General features: G+C 38.6%; 2 protein-coding genes across 3 annotated transcripts; both read right to left on the bottom strand.

Moving 5' to 3' along the window:
* Positions 1 to 99: 99 nt before the first annotated feature.
* nras (NRAS proto-oncogene, GTPase) lies at positions 100 to 10,652 on the bottom strand. Its single transcript, XM_053625614.1, has 5 exons — positions 10,382 to 10,652; positions 4,483 to 4,612; positions 3,649 to 3,827; positions 1,864 to 2,020; positions 100 to 1,710 (listed from the first exon to the last, which is right to left on the bottom strand). Exons 2-5 carry the CDS (start codon positions 4,591 to 4,593, stop codon positions 1,591 to 1,593), a joined length of 567 nt encoding a protein of 188 aa, XP_053481589.1. The 5' UTR covers positions 4,594 to 4,612; positions 10,382 to 10,652; the 3' UTR covers positions 100 to 1,590.
* A 1,333-nt stretch (positions 10,653 to 11,985) lies between these two features.
* Positions 11,986 to 19,388, bottom strand: asb13b (ankyrin repeat and SOCS box containing 13b). 2 transcript variants are annotated; one of them, XM_053625608.1, is made up of 6 exons: positions 17,674 to 17,829; positions 16,742 to 16,941; positions 16,511 to 16,661; positions 15,378 to 15,512; positions 15,048 to 15,239; positions 11,986 to 13,711 (listed from the first exon to the last, which is right to left on the bottom strand). In XM_053625608.1, exons 1-6 carry the CDS (start codon positions 17,762 to 17,764, stop codon positions 13,536 to 13,538), a joined length of 945 nt encoding a protein of 314 aa, XP_053481583.1. In that variant the 5' UTR covers positions 17,765 to 17,829; the 3' UTR covers positions 11,986 to 13,535. The 2 variants fall into 2 exon arrangements, with proteins under 2 accessions (XP_053481583.1, XP_053481584.1); XM_053625609.1 differs by lacking the exon at positions 17,674 to 17,829 and adding an exon at positions 18,844 to 19,388 and having other exon boundaries at positions 11,988 to 13,711.
* Positions 19,389 to 20,363: the final 975 nt, after the last annotated feature.

The following is a 20,363-nucleotide window of genomic DNA, read 5'->3' as shown; positions in this document are numbered from 1 at the left end:
CTTACAGCTAAGGCTTGACTGACAAGCACGCCAAGATGTGGGAGAAGGGGAGAGACCGGCATTATGTAAAGATAGCACTGGTGGAATCAAACAAGCAAAAATGATGACAAATTTAATTAAACGCTGATCGTTGTTTACAATTAATTTACTAGGAAAAGAATACAGTGGCACATGAAACATCTTTTAAACAACTCAAACGGTCATTGTTGTGACGTGACAAGTTAATTTATAGATTTTTGATTAAAGCCATGATGGTGGAAAAAAATTAAATAAAAAAAATAAAAAAACAGAATAAAACATCAAGCATCAGCAAAGGTGAAGGAAAAGAATTCCACTAAACAAGAAATCCATTTTTTGGGGAAAGAAAATTCATGTTGAAATACATTTTTGGGAATAAAACACTTGTTTGAGCACCAGGCAATGATCGGATGAGGTTGTTTTGTCCTTGTAGTAAGACAAAGTCATTACTGGCACCACAGTTTGAAATCAAACGAGGATCATATTCCTAGAAAAATGTCTTGTGGGAAACTTCTAAAGGCAGCGCATACTTCTGGCCAAATTGAAACACAAACAGAAATACAGCGAGTGCATTATGGCACAGCAAGTCTTCAACGTCCTCAAATGCTTCTTTCTAAACACTGCTGAATACCAATCCCACAACTTCCTCAAACCTTAATGCAGTCTGCAGCTTAACCGACATCAGTGAGCAAGCAAAAGTAGAATAGATGAGTAAAGGCACTAAAATGCAAGATCTTCAAAGAAACAGATGCCATCATCACCCATTGGTCCTTTCTTTGTGAAGTCTGACTAACCTTTATGAAAGAATAAGGCACGCAAGGTAAAAACAAACAAACAAAAAACCTTAACCTTGATTTTTGTTGTTGTTGTTGTTCCAGTGTTTTATGCAGAGTAAAGACATTCACTGCAGCAGCATACAGACGTTTATAATAAAAAAAAAAAAAAGAAAAAAAAATTCCTGGAAGCAATTGCTGCCTTTCTACTGCTCTCTGAAAGTGTTTTTGCCTCAAAGTCATGGCTAAAAAATGTCGAATGCCCTTGTGAATAACTGACACCACAGATGCTACAACAAGCGAAGATGGAAAATAATACAAGTGGGAGCAGGAATACATAGATAAGAAAAAATCTACCGTGAAATGGGTATGCAAATGGACTTAAAAAAAAAAAAAAAAAAATAGAAGCACTTTTGCCTTCACAGTATTCCTGAGTACTGAACTTACAAATTATAGTCAGGTAAAATTTTAACAGGGAAAGATGCAAGATTTCATCGCTTAATGACTTGAGATAAATGCAGAGGCCAAATGTCGCTTATTGAGCCCCTCTTTTCCATCACAGCAGGCCAATACAGTCCACACAGTGAGCAGGTTTGAAATGATCCCTTTTAGCCAGCAAGGGGGCCCAATGCAGAAAAACTCCACTGCCGAGGCCGGTTTCAGGCCACATGAATAAAATGTGATGAAAAATTTGGACCACTTCACAAAGCTTTTCAGTCACAAGTGAGTGGGTGTCAAGTTTTTAGCTGCTGGCCAATGAAATTGCAAGGAATCTCTGTAGAGGTGGTGCTTCTCCTGATCACATGACTTCGCAGGAGACTCCAAGACAACCCTGTTTCCTGTCCTCCCTGCTGTTGAGTTTCTTCATGCGATAATGACGGATCTCCCGGACCAAGGTGTAAAAAGCATCCTCAACTCCCTGTGTGTGTGGGGGGGAACAAACAAAAATAAACAATCAGCACTCAAAAGTGACCTCTGAGTAAGACATGTCTTCAGCTGTGTAATCCTTTACTTTAAACTTACAAAAAGGAAAAAGACAAGTAATCAACAAAATCCGTCCATTTCTGCTTACCTGTCTGGTCTTGGCTGAGGTTTCTACAAATTCAATGCCGTAGCTCCTGGCCAGTTCCTGAGCCTGCTTGGTGTCGACAGTTCTGGCCAAATCACATTTGTTTCCAACCAGGACCATGGGCACGTCGTCAGAGTCCTTCACTCGCTTGATCTGCTCCCTGGAAGGAAGAACTTAATTTAGCAAAGGAAGCAAGTAAGGAAGGAAATGATAAACAGAAGTAATGAAAGAAAGAAAAAATATGGAAGTCTATAAGTAAGGAAGTGTAGAAAGAAAGAAAAAGAAAGAAAGTAGTCAAACAGACAGGAGCATGTAGGGAAGTAAAGAAGGAAAGAGTGAAAAGTAAGGAAGGAAGGAAGGAATGAAGGTTGAAAGGAATGAAGGAAATAGAGGAAGTAATGAAGGAAGGACAGAAGGAAATAGAGGAAGGAAGGAATGAAGGAAATAGAGGAAGGAAGGACAGAGGAAGGAAGGTTTAAAGGAATGAAGGACAGAGGAAGGAAGGTTTAAAGGAATGAAGGACAGAGGAAGGAAGGACAGATGGAAATGGAGGAAGGAAGGATGCTTGAAAGGAGTGAAAGAAATAGAGGATGGAAGGAAGGAAGGACAGAAGGAAATAGAGGAAGGAAGTAAGCTTGAAATGAATGAAGGAAATAGATGAAGGAAGGAAGGACAGAAGGAAATAGAGGAAGGAAGTAAGCTTGAAATGAATGAAGGAAATAGAGGAAGGAAGGAAATAGAGGAAGGACAGAAGGAAATAGAGGAAGGAAGGAAGGACAGAAGGAAATAGAGGAAGGAAGTAAGCTTGAAAGGAATGAAGGAAATAGAGGAAGGAAGGAATAAAGGAAGGAAGGAAATATAGGAAGAAAGGTTGAAGGAATGAAGGAAATAGAGGATGGAAGAATAAGGAAAGCAGGTATGGAAGCAAGAAAGGGACAAAGGATGTATGGAAGTGAGGAATAATGTACAAAAGATAGGAAGTAACTAAGTAAGGAAGCAAGTAAGGAAGTACAGACATAAGTAAGCAAGTATAGAAGTAAGGAAGTATGTAAGTGTGCAAGTAAGAAAATAAAATAATGGAACAAGTAAGGAAATGTTTAAGTTAGTTAGTAAATATAGAAGTAAGAAAGGAAGTATGGAAATTTGTAATGAAAGATAGCAATGAAGGAAATATGAACTGAAGTAAGGAGGTATGAAATAAGAAAGCAAAATAAAGGTGCACAGAATTACAGGAAGAATTAAGTAAGACAGGAGGAAAGCCATGAAGGGAGGAAGTAATTAAGTAAAGAACAAAGTACTGAAATTGGGAAGGAAGGAAGGAATGATGGATGTAATTAAGGAAGAAAGGAAGTGTAAATAAGGAAGAATGATGATCAGGATTTATTTATTTATTTACTGTTCTTTTAATGCCATGCCAGCATCAGTGGCTATTTTCATGGCAAGATCAAGGAAGGTAAAGCGAGGCATTCCAGTAGTCACCATTTCAGCAGTCTCTCAACAACAGCAGCTATATGAGGTCCTTCACTTTAATATTCAATAAGAACTCCAGGATTTTTCCTGGTGAGTGATCAGGATGGAAACCGATCGATCACTTGAGTAGGAAGGCAGGTAATTGTTTAGGTATGGTACGGTATACTTAGACTCCTCAAACCGGTGTGTGTAATAAATATCGCATAGTGATTCTTACACACGGACGTCTCAACTAATTTGCTACAAGTTCTATGTTTTAGTATAAAAGTCAAACGGATTCGCTGCAATTGCCAATGTAATGCCACATGAATCACCTACCTGTACAAATGTACATCTGCGAAAGACTTGGTGTTGTTGATGGCGAACACGCAGAGGAAGCCCTCGCCAGTCCTCATGTACTGGTCTCTCATGGCACTGTACTCCTCCTGTCCTGCTGTGTCCAGGATGTCCAGCAAACATGTCTCCCCATCGATCACCACCTGCTTCCTGTATGAGTCCTGGACAAAGATCCAGCCATTTCATTAACTAAAACAAGAATGTGGAAAAACAAGCTTGCACTACACTTTGTGTAGACTGACCATTTACTAATTAGCCACTTAACTGCGGTCCTGGGTTTGCAAACAACACTGAAGATCACATCTTTTCACACACATGGCTTAATGGAATTCAGTAAAGCAGGGGTTCTTAACTCCTGACCTGCACAGTTTCCCCCCCCCCTACTGATGACACGCCTGATTGGTGAATTACTAAGCCCTTAATGAAGCACATATTTCGTTTTTTACTGTCGTCTCTTTCAGAAAGCCATGGCTGGGTTCTCAGGTGATGCAATAGAAAAGTGTGCAAGAGATTCTGACGATGGCAAGAGACCACCACTGGCTGTGGTCTCTGGGTGGGAGGGATAGCATTACTCTCTCCCCGGTCAACCATAATGCTACTAAACCAGTCTATGAGCTCACATATGTGGAAGAAGGTAGACGGTGCGTTCTTTAAACTGTGTTTAGCTGGATAATTTGCAGAGGCACAGTGGTGGCAGTGGCAGCTGTCATTTGATAGTTGAGCGCTAGCCAGTGGGTGGGAACTGAAAGTCTTCGACAGAGGTGCATTAGGTAGATCTGATGTATGCGATTTATGATGTTCCATGCTATGCAGTACCTCTATGGTGGGGTCATATTCGTCCACAAAGTGATTCTGGATGAGCTGGATGGTAAGCGCACTCTTCCCTACACCACCTGCTCCCACCACCACCAGCTTATACTCGGTCATTCTGATGCCGTCGTCTCACCTGCACAAACAAGGGCACAAAACTGGTTATGAACCATGCTGATCATAAAATCCCATCTATCTATTTACAGTAGACCATCTTGGATGTAAAAGATCCCCTCAGACCTCACCCAGTACAAGACAGGAGGTAAGGAAGAGGGGCTAGGTTTCTGACACTGATCTACTTTGCAAATCAAGCACTCGAAATGAAATGAAAATTAAAATAGCAGCACACTTAGTAATGGAATGCCATCATTACATAAGGGTTGTAATGGGACACAGGACAAGTCTTATATAATAATAACGCCAAGGAGGCGTGGTGATTTTGCGTCATGGAGTTCTTAATACTGGCTTTAGTCCTTTGCTTATGTCAGACTTAAATTTCCAAAAGTGGTAGAACTCTAAACCTGTTGGTCTCCACTGGGTTTATTAGGAGAATTGTAATATATCATCATATACAAAAGAATCGTGCTAAGAAGTAAAATGCTTGCTGGGTATTTTGCCAAAATACACACATTAATGCTAAACCTTCCCACCAAAGATGAGAGTAAAATTCCATCTATTCTCCATTTGTCTGTCTGTCTGTCTTCTTTGCAACCATCTCTATAATCAATACCTCAATCACTATCTTCATCTATATTCCATCTCAACCCATCCATCTTTATCCCTATCCATACATCTCTATCCATCCATACCCATCTCATCTTTATCCATCCATTTATCTATCATTCCATCACAATCTACAGTGCCCTCCACTAATATTGGCACCCTTGGTAAATGAGCAAAGAACACTGTGAAAAATTGTCTTTATTGTTTAACCTTTTGATATTTTGTTCAAAAAATTCATAAGCATACTCTGCTCTCATGGATATCAAACAATTGTAAACAACAAAAAAATTATAAATCTGTTAAATATAGGTGTGCCACAATTATTTGCATCCCTATGAATTCATATGAGAAAATATTTTTTGAACTATTGATATTTTACATATTGTACACCTGGGTGACTAGGAACAGGAAATTGTTCAACCATGACTTCCTGTTTCACTTCCAGGGGTATACATATGAGGTGACACACAGGCCAAATTTAGTAATATAGCTAGTAATATAGTAATTTAGTAAAAAGAAATATAGCTGTGATATGCAGCAAAAGGTTGTTGAGCTTCACAAAATGGGAAGTGGCTATAAGAAAATAGCAAAAGGATTGAAAATGCCCATTTCCACCATCAGGACAATAATTACGTTCCAGTCAACTGGAAATGTTATGAATCAACCTGGAATTGGATGTGTGTCTATTGTCTCGACGCACTGTGTAGAGGATGGTTCGAGTGGCCAAAAAATCTCCAAGCACCACAGACAGAGAATTGCAGAAGTTAGTTGTGTCTTGGGGTCAGAAAGTCTCCAAAACTACAATCCGAAGTCACCGACATCACCACAAGTTGTTTGGAAGGGTTTCAAGAAAAAAGCCTCTACTCTCATCCAAAAACAAACTCAAGCGTCTTCAGTTTGCCAGACACTGCTGGAACTTGGGATCAGGTTCTATGGTCAGATGAAACCAAAATAGCTTTTTGGCAATAAACACCAGAGGTGGTTTTGGTGCACACAGAGAGGTAGCCGTATGGAAAAGTACCTCAAACTCATGGTTAAATATGGTGGTGGCTCTTTAATGTTTTGGGGCTGTTTTTCTGCCAGAGGACCTGGACATTTTGTTAGGATACATGGCATCATGGCCTCTATTAAATATAGATATTAAACAGATATTAAATGAAAACCTGACTGCCTCTGCCAGAAAGCTTAAAATGGGCCATGGCTGGATCTTCCAGCAGGACAATGATACAAATCTTGCATTAAAATAAACACAAAAATGGTTTACTGACCACAAAATCAAGGTCTTGCCATGGCCATCCCAGTCCCCTGACTCGAAACCCATAGAAAACCTGTGGGGGGAACTGAAGTGGAGAGTCCACCAGCGTGGACCTCGAAATTTGAAGGATCTGCAGAGATTCTGTATGGAGCAATGGTCTCAGATCCCTTTCCATGTATTCTCCAACCTTATCAGGCATTATAGGAAAAGACTCAGACCTGTTGTCTTGGCAAACGGAGGTAGCACAAAGTACTGACTAAAAGGGTGACAATAATTGTTGCACACTTATATTTAACAAAGATTTTTTTTTTTGTAAAACCTGTGTTGTGTTTGCAATTGTTTGATATCCATGATAGCAGTGTATTTTTTGAGAATTGTTTGAGCAAAAGATCAAAAGGTTAAACAGTAAAGACAATTTTCCCCAGCCTTCTTTGCTCATATTTACCAAGGGTGTCAATATTAGTGGAGGGCACTGTATATGTCCCATCTATATTTTATCTCCATCCAAAAATCTCTATCCACCCATCCCTATTTCCATGATTATCCCATTCAACTCTATCCATCCAGCCCACTTCATCTCTTCATCTATTTGTCCATCACCATCTCTATATCCATGTCCCCATCTCCATCTATACATTTGTATCTCCATCCATTGATCTCTATTCTTCTATCACAATATCTATCTCCCATCTATATCTCCATCCACCCATCCATATTTCCATCTTTATACAATCATTCATCTCCATCTAGCCTACTCCATCTTTGTCTACATCCATCCATCACCATATCTACATCCATCTTCCCATCTCGATCCCTATCCATCCTTCTCTCTTTCCATCAATCCATTTTGATCTCCATTCAACCTTCTCAATATCTATCTCCATTCTTCCTTCTCTATCTGTCTCCATGCATCCATCCCTCTCCATCCACGCATTTCCATCTCTATCCAACCATCTCTCTCATTCCACTCTTCTGTATCTCCATCTCCCTCTATCCATCCTTTCATCCCTACCCAACCAATAATCTATCCATCACCATCTCTATCTCCAGCCACCCATTTCAATCTCCATTCATTGTTCTCTATCTGTCTCCATCCATCCATCTCCATTCATCCTTCTCCATATCTATTTCCATCAACCCATTACTATCTCATTCCACCCTTAACCCTCTTACCCCTAAGTTCCCACAGTATTATGTCCCATAACCCTATATTCCCCAGAGAAACAGCACGCCAACCCTGAGTTCCTGGGCCAAAATCAACATTTTAATTTTAACATTTTTAGGCCTTGAAACAACTTATAATAATGTATTTGTGTAATATTACTTTGAAAATGAAGTAGTTCAGTGTTTTTACTAAACTTAGAGCACAATTCTTAACTAGAGAAATTACGAAAAAATGCTCGCTAAAATCCTTATACTCATTTAGAAGTACCATACGAGCATCAGCGTGGTCAATGCCTTTGAATAAATTCAAGTAAATAATAAATAAATAAATGCATTTTAGCGCCAAAAGTCAAGTTTCTGGTGATAATCAGACCAGCAGGTAGTGTTTTCACGAGCGCACAGAGATGGTCCCGTTATGACTCCAGACCCCTGCAGTGTCAGTCGCACTGGTTGATGCTGAAGATGAAGACGGATCAAGGTCTGAATCAGGAGAGTTTGCGTCTCTATCAGTTTCGGTTTCAACATCGCCTGAACTTTCACTGCTGTCACTATCTAGAATCCTCACTCTCGCCTGTGTAACTGTGTATGTTTTCTTTTTTTTTTCCACTGTTTTAGATGTACCTGTGTTCACTGTAGGTGTAACTTTAGCTGGAACACGATTAGCTTTTCACTTTGGCATTTTTAGTTCACTTCTACTATTACACCAATATTCACGCTTGGATCTCCATCGTAATGCCGGCGTAATAACGTAATCACATCGTGACGTCATGACGTCATCAACCTTCCGGGTCAAAAAATAATAATTAAATAAGTAAGGAATCATAGCAGAGTAATGCCGGTACACCGGCCTTATGGGGATAACGTTTACACTGTAAATCCTCTATATCGGCCTTACGGGTATTTGGCATAGACGACCAAGCCGGTATATCATCCTTACGGGAATAGATCAAAGACGGGCAAGCCGGTTTTTCGGCCATATGGGGTAAGAGGGTTAAGTATCTCCATCTCCCTCAAACCATCCATCCTTTCATCCCATTCCCAACCATTAGCCAATCTTTATTACCATCACTATTTCCATCTCAACTACTCATCTCCAATCCACCCATCTATAAAAAACAATTAAAAGACTGGAGGCGGGCCATAAGAATCCGAAAAGTATGATGCTCATATTGAATTATGAGTCAATATGAAACTACCAAACTAGACCACAGAATCAGATAAGACAATTATTTCACTCTGCTTGTACTCAAGTTAAATGGCAGCAAATCTGGGAATGTTATGTCTGGGTGGATTACATAATGTTATATAATTAATCAAATAAACAACAACAACAACAACAACAACCACCACCACCACCACCACCAAACCAGAAAACTATGATTGTTAAAGAACATTAAAAGATATAATGTCCCTTCCAACTGGCTTTACTCAATATTTTCTGTGGTATAATTTCCAAAATGAATTGAGTGCTTTTCCCATGTTTCACACATTAGGACTAGTCCAAGCTCTGACTTACTGTATTCTGAGTTATAATAAAATATCCTTCTACCTCAAGGGGTGTTGTAGTTGTGATAAGACATACAATTATGATAAGATATTACATCATGTTACACCTTTCTGAGTGTATGGTGGGTTTTATTTGTAGTTCATGCATCATCAGTCAAAGCACCTCAAAGAAAAAAAAAATGCAATGACTTTTGCCCACGTCAAAATTTATTATGTCCAAATATATACAACTTCGTAAATGTTATTTTTAATACCTTGTACATATATTTGTACACCTTGTTGAGACACCTAACGTACCCAAAAGGTGTACATGTTCGTTGAGGAAGAAAAAAAAACGTGCTATGTGGCAGCCACGAGCACCACGAGAGTGCCACTGCTTTCTGCCTGAACTGAGCTGAGGAGCAATTTGGAACCGACTCCGATTCCGAGTCCACGTGTTAGGAATCGACTGAGTCGACTCTTTGCAACTTTTTGATTCCAAAACAAAACTACAGAGCAGGAAAACATAGCGAACACACCATAATGATCAATAGTATGCATACCAAGGGATCTTAATATATTCAAAAACGTAATATGCTGCTATTCATTAAAGACTGCCGTTTTATTTAGCAACGTTAACTTGGAGAGTTCATGCTAGCTAAATTAACTTAACTAGCTCGTTTGGGTGGGTAGCTTTAAGATGACTTAAAATTTGCGATTTTTATGTTATTTCTTTATAAAACCTGTATTTTGGTGTACATTTTGATTCCCAAAATAATAACTTAGTGCCAGACTGTGGTGTGGCGCGAAACATTTGTCAGAATCTCGTACTTTCTCACACATATATAAAAAATCGACTCCATAGAGATAGAGTCGATTCTTACGTTCTGATGATTGGATCAAAGAATCGATTCCTCATTTGGATCGGCTCCCAGCCTTAACAGACTCTATAGCCTTGTTTAGCTTTGTATTTCCATTGTCATGTGATACTAGCTTTTAACTCTTATAACAGCAGATCTGAAAGCAGACATTTACAATGCCATTGGGTTGAAAAGTAATTAATAAGACCGGAGTTATTCAGTAATGCCCAGTGCAAACCAAAGGCCAAAAAAATGACCTAGGTGAATCACTAGCTAATCGATTGAACCACGTTAGCTCGTTGATAAGCTAACTACAATGTAGATGAAACAAGTCTCATGTTTCTGAAATCATAAACTTCGCCTTTTTTTTATTGTAAAAGCTAAGCGAACACATAAATCGTCTAGAAATGCAACTCACCAGTGAAGCCTGCAGATCTCCCACTCCCGGCTGTTAGCTAGCTTCTAAATGCTAATTAGTTAATCTTTCTACAAAGAATCATGTTTCTCCATTTAGCTAACAGGACCTTTTAGTTATAATATGGGTAATACAATAAATTAACTGACAATATGAAACGAGTGTACAGATTTCAAATGTATATGAAATAATAATCTCGTTTGTAAGTTTAAAGTTGGCTGGTCAGGTTTTTCCCAGAACTAGCAGCGTTTTTCTTTCACACCCATATTTATCAAACTCCGCCTCCTACGTTAGGATTGGCCATAAATCCAGACTCGTTGCGCGCAAGAACTACTGGCCAATCGTAGCCCAGAAAATTACCTACCACTAGCCAATCCTAGAACCTAAGGCGGGGCTTCATAAAAATACGGGTGGAAAAGCACATAACCTAAATCTCTTAAATGTTGGGTGTACTTCCTGGTAGTTGGTTCTACTTCTTCTTCGGCTTTTAATGGACCATTTTGGTGGTTTACTTTAACGGATCTTTTAAGAAGACTGCCATCTGTTCTGCTGGAGGAGGATAACGATAACGTTAATGATAACGATGATGATGATGATGATGATGATGATGATTATTAATGAGAACATATATTGATGAATACAAATAACTTGTTTTTAAAAAGTATATATATAATATACTTATATATATATAACTGTTGTTCTAAAATGTTTAATATCTTTTGAACCGCTAATCCAATCTGTATGCTTTAAAAAGTCCCGTAAAGTGGAGATTCTCAGCTTTCCGGTGATATCACATTGTCTCAGTTGGACTTTGAGATGCTCCGTACTGAATGCGGACACGTCATGGTTACGCTATGACATTCTGCAGCATTGATTCGTCAAGGAAACCCATGCAGTTCCTCTGAGCCAAACAGGAAACGGCTGTTGCTGCTTGGTCCAACCCTGTGTGTGGGACTAAGCAGCAACAGATGTGTCTCTTAAATGAGGGAAATTCCTCATTTGAGAGACACGTTTCTTTTATGGACACATCTACATTGTCAGTAAATAAAATACATTTCTTTTTTTTTCTTCCATTGAAAAACGCATAGAATAACATTGTAATAAATGGCTATAACTTGGTAAGGGAATGTTAAATGAAGACAAAATTTCATTTGGAATTCTAAAACATTCAAGTATGACTTTCTAAAGAAAAAAAAACTTCATGAGGTTTAGTTTGAGTTCACAGTGTAAAAAAACAAAACAAAACAAAAAAAACCCCACCAAATTGTTTCTGGCGTTTTTCTAAAAATTCTGGATAATTAATATATTCTTAGACAATGAAATAAAATCGGGACTTTAAATGAGTTAGATGGGTAAATTAAAAGTCTCCTGTTAAAAATGATATGTGGTACATGATGCTGACCCGCCTACCGAGGAATCTGATAGGTTAGTTAGTACAAAGAGAGACCAATCAGGACGCGCGCTGTGTCACTCTCTATACTAGATCTGTCTCTCGCTTTCTCCAGATCCCAGCTATCATTAGAAGTGACCCTTGATCTCTCTCTCACTCATTCATATTCAAATACAGGAGAGTCCCGGAACTTCCGGGATAGTTGTAATGTCTATAAAAGAAGACTGAATTGTTGTAATTTTGTCTCTTCAGAGAATGAAGTACTTTGTATGTTATCTTCAGTGAACGGAGGTGAGAACAGTCAGACGGGGTTTATAGGAAAATACTTGGGAATACTCGTGTCTTATTGGCTGACAGGTATGCTAGCTCAGTGGTTTTCAAAGTGGGGGCCACCAGGGGGCGCCCGGGGGGCCTCAACAATTTGCTGTGAAAAATAAATAAATGTATGTTTTCTCTTTCTCACTCTCAGACACACACACACAAACAAAATCAATTCCTAATGTAATGTAAATATGTAATTATTAATAAGAGAACATTAGAGGAACGTTCTGCAAACCTAACAAACCTTACAAAGGTATGTTCTGGGAAATACATTTATTCATATTTAATACATTTATAAATACATTTATTCATTTAACAGACACACAGAACACAGAAGATAAATGAACAGGCAGCAAAACAAAATACTTCACAAATGAATAAGAAATTCTACTACAATGACTTCAATACATGCAAATCTGAAGACTTGATCCTACATTAAAAGTCATTTCTCGTCTACCGTAGCACGTACTGAGCACAGCAACGAGCAGGACTGGACAATATGCACTTTGCATAAACGTGTGAATGTTAAACAGGTAGCTCAGTGTATTTTCATTCAGCAACATATTTATTGTCTCTTGCTTTCCGCTTCGTGTACGACTTTGTCAATATGATGCGTTTTTTTGACCCAGAAACATCAACTTGAAAACCTATTCTGCAGATTTATTCAAGTGTTTATCATTTTGAAATTCATCAGTATTATTACCACTTTTAAAGAAGGCAATTAAGACAACAATGCCAAAAAAATATTGAACATTATTCAAGTTTTTCCCATTACCAGTTTCATGATGCGTGGCATCACTGACACTCTTGGACTTGTTTAAAACAACAACAACAACAACAGGATTAGAGCACATTTTAATACTTTTAAACAAATACAGAGTAATATTTAATAATTTGTAAACTTTTTACATTGTGAACAGAATATGTACAATACATATTAGGATGAAATTAGATTACAAATATACAATTTACAATATATATTTCACTTTATACAAATGAGAATGTAAATATATCTTACAAATACAGTCCCATCTGAAAGTATTGGCAAGAGGAAGAGCAATTACTGCTATACACGGAAGACATTTGGGTTTAAGATCAAAAGATGGATATGAGACGACAGATGTGTTAAAACAATTTAAAACATGACCCCTTTTGTTTGAACCCACCCGGTTTTTCAAGTGATCAATAATATTGGAACACATGACTGATAGGAGGGGACTGTAAACGCTGCACAGACTGAGAATGAAACAGCTGAGTTTAGCGATCACACACTTGTTTCTTGTTTGGCCAGTGCAAAAGAAAAACTCATGTTGAATTTAGATCTGAGTATGAACTGAACCTTATTTATGCGCTACAATTTTAATAAAAAGACGAGCTATATTTCCAGACATGATTAACTGTGTAGTTTCCCTTATTCTCCAGAAGCATTGGTGAAGTCGGTCTGCCTCAGTTCGGTTCGGCTTGTGTGCTGGTCAGGAGCTCAGGAAGCGGAGTGGGCATGTAAGTGAGGTAGTAGATCAGCCGATTGGGCAAACCCAGTTGTGGCACCGCCTCCAGTGCTCGTTTCCCCAAAACACTCCTGAGTGCAACCCTGGTTAACTGCTGAAGACTAAGCGGTTCAGCTACACAAGCACAAAAAAACATACACAAAACAAAAAAGCAGAATATTACTGTCTTGTTCACACTGTAAATCTAGCTTTCAGGGATGCACAGCATGAAAATTTCAGCTGCCGAAAATTTTCACAGAGCAAAGTGTGCCAGAGAAACAGGTGATGATGAATTGATTACATTAAAAAAGACTAATATTAATACAATTATACAAAAACTATTTTAAAATGGGTTTTAAAAAAAAATTCATTTTCGGTTTCCGGCCCAGAATTTTCCTTTCGGTGCATCATTAATAGATTCATTCTACATTCAGTTATTCTGACTGCATTTTACAGATAAACAAAATGAAGAATAAAGCTGCTTGCCATCAAAAATGTACGGAAGCCCAAAAGGCCATGCATTATCATAATTTTTTGCTTTCTTATTTTCTTGTGATCACGACTTCATTTTTCTGTGTATTCAACATAACATGTTTTTATTGTCACTCAAGTTGAAATAGCTCTACGTCTGTCAGAGTTTGACGACTTCCACATTAGAGTCTGACACTTGAGAAGGGGACACCCCTTTCTCTTCATGCGGAAATAAAGTCTGTCTCTACAGCAGCCAGTTATTAAATTTATGATGGTAATGGCGAAGACGCCAACGTGCACGCAACACCAGTCCCAATCACAAGGTGCGAGATTTTCTCGTGATGAAATTACGTTGTGAGAATCAGCTTTTTGTTATGTCGAGGTCACGAGAAAACAAGAAAGAAAGAAAAATAATGCATGTCCTCCTAGGGCTTCTATAAAATTTAGTCCTAGGTCATTTTAAAAAAAAAACAACAAAAAAAAAAAACAAACTTATATTACATACTCAATTCTGATTGGTCTGAAGGTGTTGATTCATTTTCTATAGCAGCAGCTCTGAGAATAGTGGCAGCTACAAAGTATATATTAATGCACTCTTACTAATAGGTTATCGTCTCTATAGTAACAGCAAATTTTTTAATGTTCTCTGTGAGGAGATTTAACAATTATTAAACATTTTTGGAAGGAGTCTCCAGTATCAGCGCATTTTGTTTGTCTTGTAAAAAAAATTGTTTTTGTGGACAGTTCACAACATTAAATAATGTAAAAAAAAAAAGAAAAAAAAAGTCTGTCACTCTTTAATTTATACAACACTGTAAACGCTGACACATTGCTGTGGTATAAGAGAATAAAACACTTCGGAATGTTATTGGAAAATAATCAACTTCAGGGTGGTAACAGTAGCTCTGCTTCATCACACCAATCCATCACTGAGTATTTTCCTATAACAGCATGGCCTGTCGTATTTTATTCTTCACGTGAAACACATGGTGAAGCTTACTTTCGTAGAACTTGAGGCAGAGCGCTGCAGCCGAGCCAGGGCTGGTGTAATGGATCGGCTTTTTGTTGAGGTTATCTCTGGCAAACACGTTACCCCCAAACTCAACCAACAGCTCAATCATCTCCACGTTGCTTGCTTTAGCAGCATGGTGCAGGGCTGTCTCATGAATCTTTGCAGCATTTACGTTAGCACCTTTCAGATAAGATAATAAAAACAAACAAACAAACATTAACACCATCTACTGCTACAAACCTTGTAAAACAGTATATCATTGACCAAAGTAAATAAACTTACCAGCTCAGCCCCTGACTCTCAAGGCAAAGTCCTTACCTGCATTCAGTAGAATCTTGGCACAGTCTAGATGCTGCCTGGCACAAGCCACGTGAAGAGGAGTCCCAAAGTGGCAGTCATGAGCCTCCATGAGCGCTCCTTCGGCTATCATGAACTGCACACACTCGGGGTTACCTGGTATACAAATACATATTAATATAGTGTGTTCATTTGTTTTGCATTCATTCTATTTCGCTATTCACATCCATGTTATCGAAATATTTAAATCTGATAAGAAGCTGCACTCGCAGGTCACTGAGGAATAAAACACAACATGGCATGCTGTAATAGGAAAATAATCAATATGAGTCACTGTTACTACCCTGTGAGTTCATTATTTTCATTCATATCCTAGCTTTTTATTAATTATTCCATCTAACATGTCATACTTTTTATCCTTTTATTGTTGTGGAACGTTCACGAAACAAGGTTTTCCTTTTGAAATCAGTCTCCAGGTTTAGGGTGCTCATCGTACACGTCCGTGTATCAGTTGTTGCTATAGATACGATAACGTATTAAAAAGAGCAAGTTAATATAAATCTGTGATTTGCATCCGGCCTTACTTTCAGAGCTGCTGTTATAGATAATTAGTAAACCGCTTCTGACCAATCAGAATCAAGAATTTAGCAGTGCTGTGTGTACTTGAAAAATTTTACTTTAAGCTTCTGGAGCCCAACATACACCCAGGTTCTAATATCTTATTGTTTCTATACGGTATAAAATACTATATTTACAGGTGCATGTCAAAAAATTTATATTGTGGAAAAGTTCATTTTTTTCCCGTAATTTATTTAAAAAAGTGGAACTTTTACATATTCTTGATCCATTACACATAAAGTGAAATATTTCAAGCCTTTTTTTTTTTGTTTTAATCTTGATGATTACAGCTTACAGGTCATGGAAATAAAAAATCCAGTATCTCAAAATATCAGAATAAATAATTTATAATACAGAAATGTCGACCTTCTGAAAAGTATGGTACGACAATCTTTTGAAAATAAAACAACAATCTAAGTGAATGCACTTCTCATCGTATCATTACCCTGGAGACCGTGTGTAACTTGTCTAGATGTTAACTTGGACTTGGACATTCCAGCTATAGAGACTGAGGGGGGAAAAACAGGTTCTCTTACCCCCCATACAGGCTTCATGAAGGGGAGAGAAAGTGAAGAGAGGAGGGTTTACCATGGCTCCGTACTCCAACAGCAGCTTCACACACTCTAGATTACCAGCTGCACAAGCATCACATAACGGTGTGCTCCCATCTATGTTTCGGGCGTCCACCTGAAAGCAAGTCAACAAACAGGATAAGCAATTTATCAAACATCACCAGTGTTTACATGTCCAATATAAATAAAGCTTACATGGGCTCCAGCCTCCAGTAGCAGCTGAACGCACTGTGTTTGGCCTTGAATACACGCCTCATGCAGTGGAGTTATGGAGTCCACAGCCACAATGTTGACCAATGCTCCATTTTTAATGAGCTGCTGAAGTTCTGCTGTTCGTCCATGAGCTGCTGCTTCGTGCACTGCTGATCGGTCCGTCCAGAAGCCCAGGCCATGTGCTGAACACACAAAGAAAACAATTTAGAAATAATGCATATGACTAGACATGTGGCAGCTATTATTAATAGTGTAGCTTGATAGGCAACACACATAGTGCAGGGATGCATGATGAAAGTGAAGCATGCTCTAAAGGTGAAGAGGCTTCAGTAATTTTTATATCATGATAATATCAGCACATCTATACATGGCACATGACTGTTACAGTTCTAAGCATACTCTAGTGTTAAGTCTATCATTGAGCTAGGAAATACTTGAACAAGTATTTTTAAGCTCCTGGAGCCCAAACAGGTGGGTGGATGGATGGATTAGATGGATTGATTAGTGGGTGGGTTTATTGATGGATGGATTAGATGAATGGATGGGAGAGTGGATGGATAGATGGATGGATTAGTGGGTGGGTGGATTGATGGATGGATTGGATGAATAGAGGGGTAAGTGGACAGATAGATGGATGGGTGGATGGATAAATAAATAATAAAATAATAATAATAATAATAATACCTTACATTTATATAGTGTTTTTCTAGATACTCAAAGTGCTTTACATAGTATGGGGGAAATCTCCTTAACCACCACTAGTGTGTAGCATCCACCTGGATGATGCAACAACTGCCATAATGTGCCAGAACACCCACCACACACCAGAGATGGGGATTATTAGGGGGCCATGATAGATAAGGGCCAATGGGGGAATTTTGCCAGGACATCAGGGTTATACCCCTACACTTTACCAGAACTGTCCTGTGATTTATAATGACCACAGAGAGTCAGGACCTCTGTCATCCAAAAGAATGTGCTGTTTTTACAGTATAGTGTCCCCATCACTATACTGGGGCACTAGGCCCCACACAGACCACAAAGTGAGCGCCCCCGCTGGCTTCACTAATACCACTTCCAGCAGCAACCTTAGTTTTCCCCAGGAGGTCTCCCATCCAGGTGCTGGCCAGGCTCAACCCTGCTCAGCTTCAGTGGGAAACCATTGGTAGGTGGATGGATGAATGGCTGGATGCCCTGAGAGGAAATTTGAGAGGAAAATGTAAAGCTGTAGCTTTAAAGTTTCTGTAACTTTACATTTTCTGCCAGAGGGAGAGTAAAGACAGAGAGAGAGAGAGAGAACTTTGAAAGAGAAAAGAAAGGCTGGTGAGGAAATGACTGTTTGTGTCTGTTATAATGTAAGTGATAACAGGAACTTTGTTATTTATTATTTTCCTAGAACACCACATCCTAAATTCTCTTATTCCTTATATAGTGGACTGTTTCTCAGCTCAGCAAGTGACACAGAGGTGTTTGCCAGCATCAGGTGAACTCAATCATCCCAGGGCCAAAATACAATGTATGTGTGTGTGTGTGAGTGAGTGAGTGACTGCTGTACTGAGAAAGACCTATTCGGATAACATCCACTCAGCAGTGATCATGTAGTTGTGCCTTTCCACTGATGGATGTGGTAAACAGGGTGTTGATAAAATGATGCATAGCAATATATGAGCTACAACGTTAAATAAATGGTAGGTGTGTAATCAACATAAGTTCAACCTTTATTTACATTCTCAATTGTATAAAAAGAACAATGCAGAACCAGGTGTAGAAACAACAATATACTCTCTATAATCATGGAAAATACAGAGTACTGTATGAAGTGGATCAACAGAGCCTTATGATATAGTATAGGATCAATATAACCTTAGCTGCGATAATTAGCGACTCCACAAAACGGTTCCAGATCCAGATCAACTTCCTAACCATGATTAACGGAATGCATTTGCAAGCGTGAGATTTGTTTTAACATTTAACTCCTACTTAAATTCTCGGATTTATAATTTTTTTATTTATTTATGGCGGAGTGAGCATGCTTTTTTTTAAGCTTAGTAGTTGTTCAACCAGTTTCCTAATTAATGTCTTACCTATTTCACTAAATAGCGTTGGCCGTGTGTGTACGTCCATGTCCGCTTTTCATTCTTAGAAAAATCCGAATATACAAACTCTAATATAGATCCGCATTGTAAGTAGGTTGTCAGCTAGCTAACTCGTCTTGTTTACATTCTCCGTAGCGATGTTAGCAACGAGCTAATTCTCCTTCCGGTATACTGCTGTGGAGTCAGTGACTGAGAGAAGGCACCCTGTGCTTCACTAGTATAAAATAATGGACACTACACACTATCATTGCATTAATACGTTGTATAGTATACAGAATTCGAGAAATATAATTTTCATATTAGCCAGCAAATTAAAAAAAAAAAACAATTGACACAAATCAGCTTCCGGTTTAGGTGCAGGTTCATTCATTTTACGTGATGGCTTTTCTGTCCCTGTTGGAAATAAGCTCGTGTTAACTTTAGAGCACTGTTTTAACACATCAGTTTTTTTTTTTTTGTTGTTGTTGTTTATATGAACAAAAACCACAAATATAATCATATTTGTTTGTTAATATTTGTTTATGCCACTGGACTGTTGAATTCTCGAGTTAAATTGGTCCTTAAAAGTTCTTCAAGGCAAATCACACATATATATCAATCCACTCTTTCAAATAAATCATAGTTTCTATAGTAACAACTTTTACAGGGACGGATATGTGAACTAATGTTCATAATAAATGACAAAGAAAAACATTTAACTGCGCTTTGTAACCGTCTGTAAGTTTTTCGCCACTGGAGAGACGTCAGGACAGAGGACTTTGTGCCTTCCAGTTAATCAGTAACATGACAAGCTGCATTTTGTCTCTGTTTGTTTTATTACCTTCAAGAGAGAAGGAAAAAGAAAACACAAGACTTGTAAGGAAAGAATTTTTTTTATATCTGCTATAGGATAAGTGATGTTCCTCATGTGACTATAAATGGTTCAAATGTAGGATATGTCATTAATAAGTTCACTCGCTCACTCACTTTCAGTAACCGCTTCATTCGTATCAGGGTCGCGGTGGATCCGGAGCTTATACCAGGAATACTGGGCGTGAGGTGGGAATACACACTGGATGGGATGCCAGTCCATCGCAGGATACCATGCACACACACACACTCATTCGTACCTAGGGACAATTTATCTTAGTGAATCCACCTACTGGCATGTTTTTGGGAGGTGGAAGGAAACCAGAGAACACAGAGGAAACCCATGCAGGCACAGAGAGAACATGCGATCTCAGGATCGAACGTAGGAATCACTTCCACCTGTTCATGAAAGAATGCTGACCAATCTTGCCCACTCACATGAACCCTCAACTACTGAGAGTACACTAGGGTCTCTGTATACAAGGTACTAACTCCTCTGAATTCTTCACTTTATTGCACTGTTGCCAACAGCTCATGCATTTATCTCATGCCTGCTGCCAACTTCCCTTCGTTCCAACTCCTTTCATTCCAGAGGGCTGAACAGCCAAGTTTTCTGTTTTCCCATTTCTGTTCCTGCTCTGACAATGCAGTGAAGGAGC

Source organism: Ictalurus furcatus, chromosome 5, assembly GCF_023375685.1.
Source record: "Ictalurus furcatus strain D&B chromosome 5, Billie_1.0, whole genome shotgun sequence".
NCBI classification, from domain to species: Eukaryota; Metazoa; Chordata; class Actinopteri; order Siluriformes; family Ictaluridae; genus Ictalurus; species Ictalurus furcatus.
The sequence above is the reverse complement of the archived record's forward strand: the minus strand, read 5'-3'. Positions and strand labels throughout refer to the sequence as shown.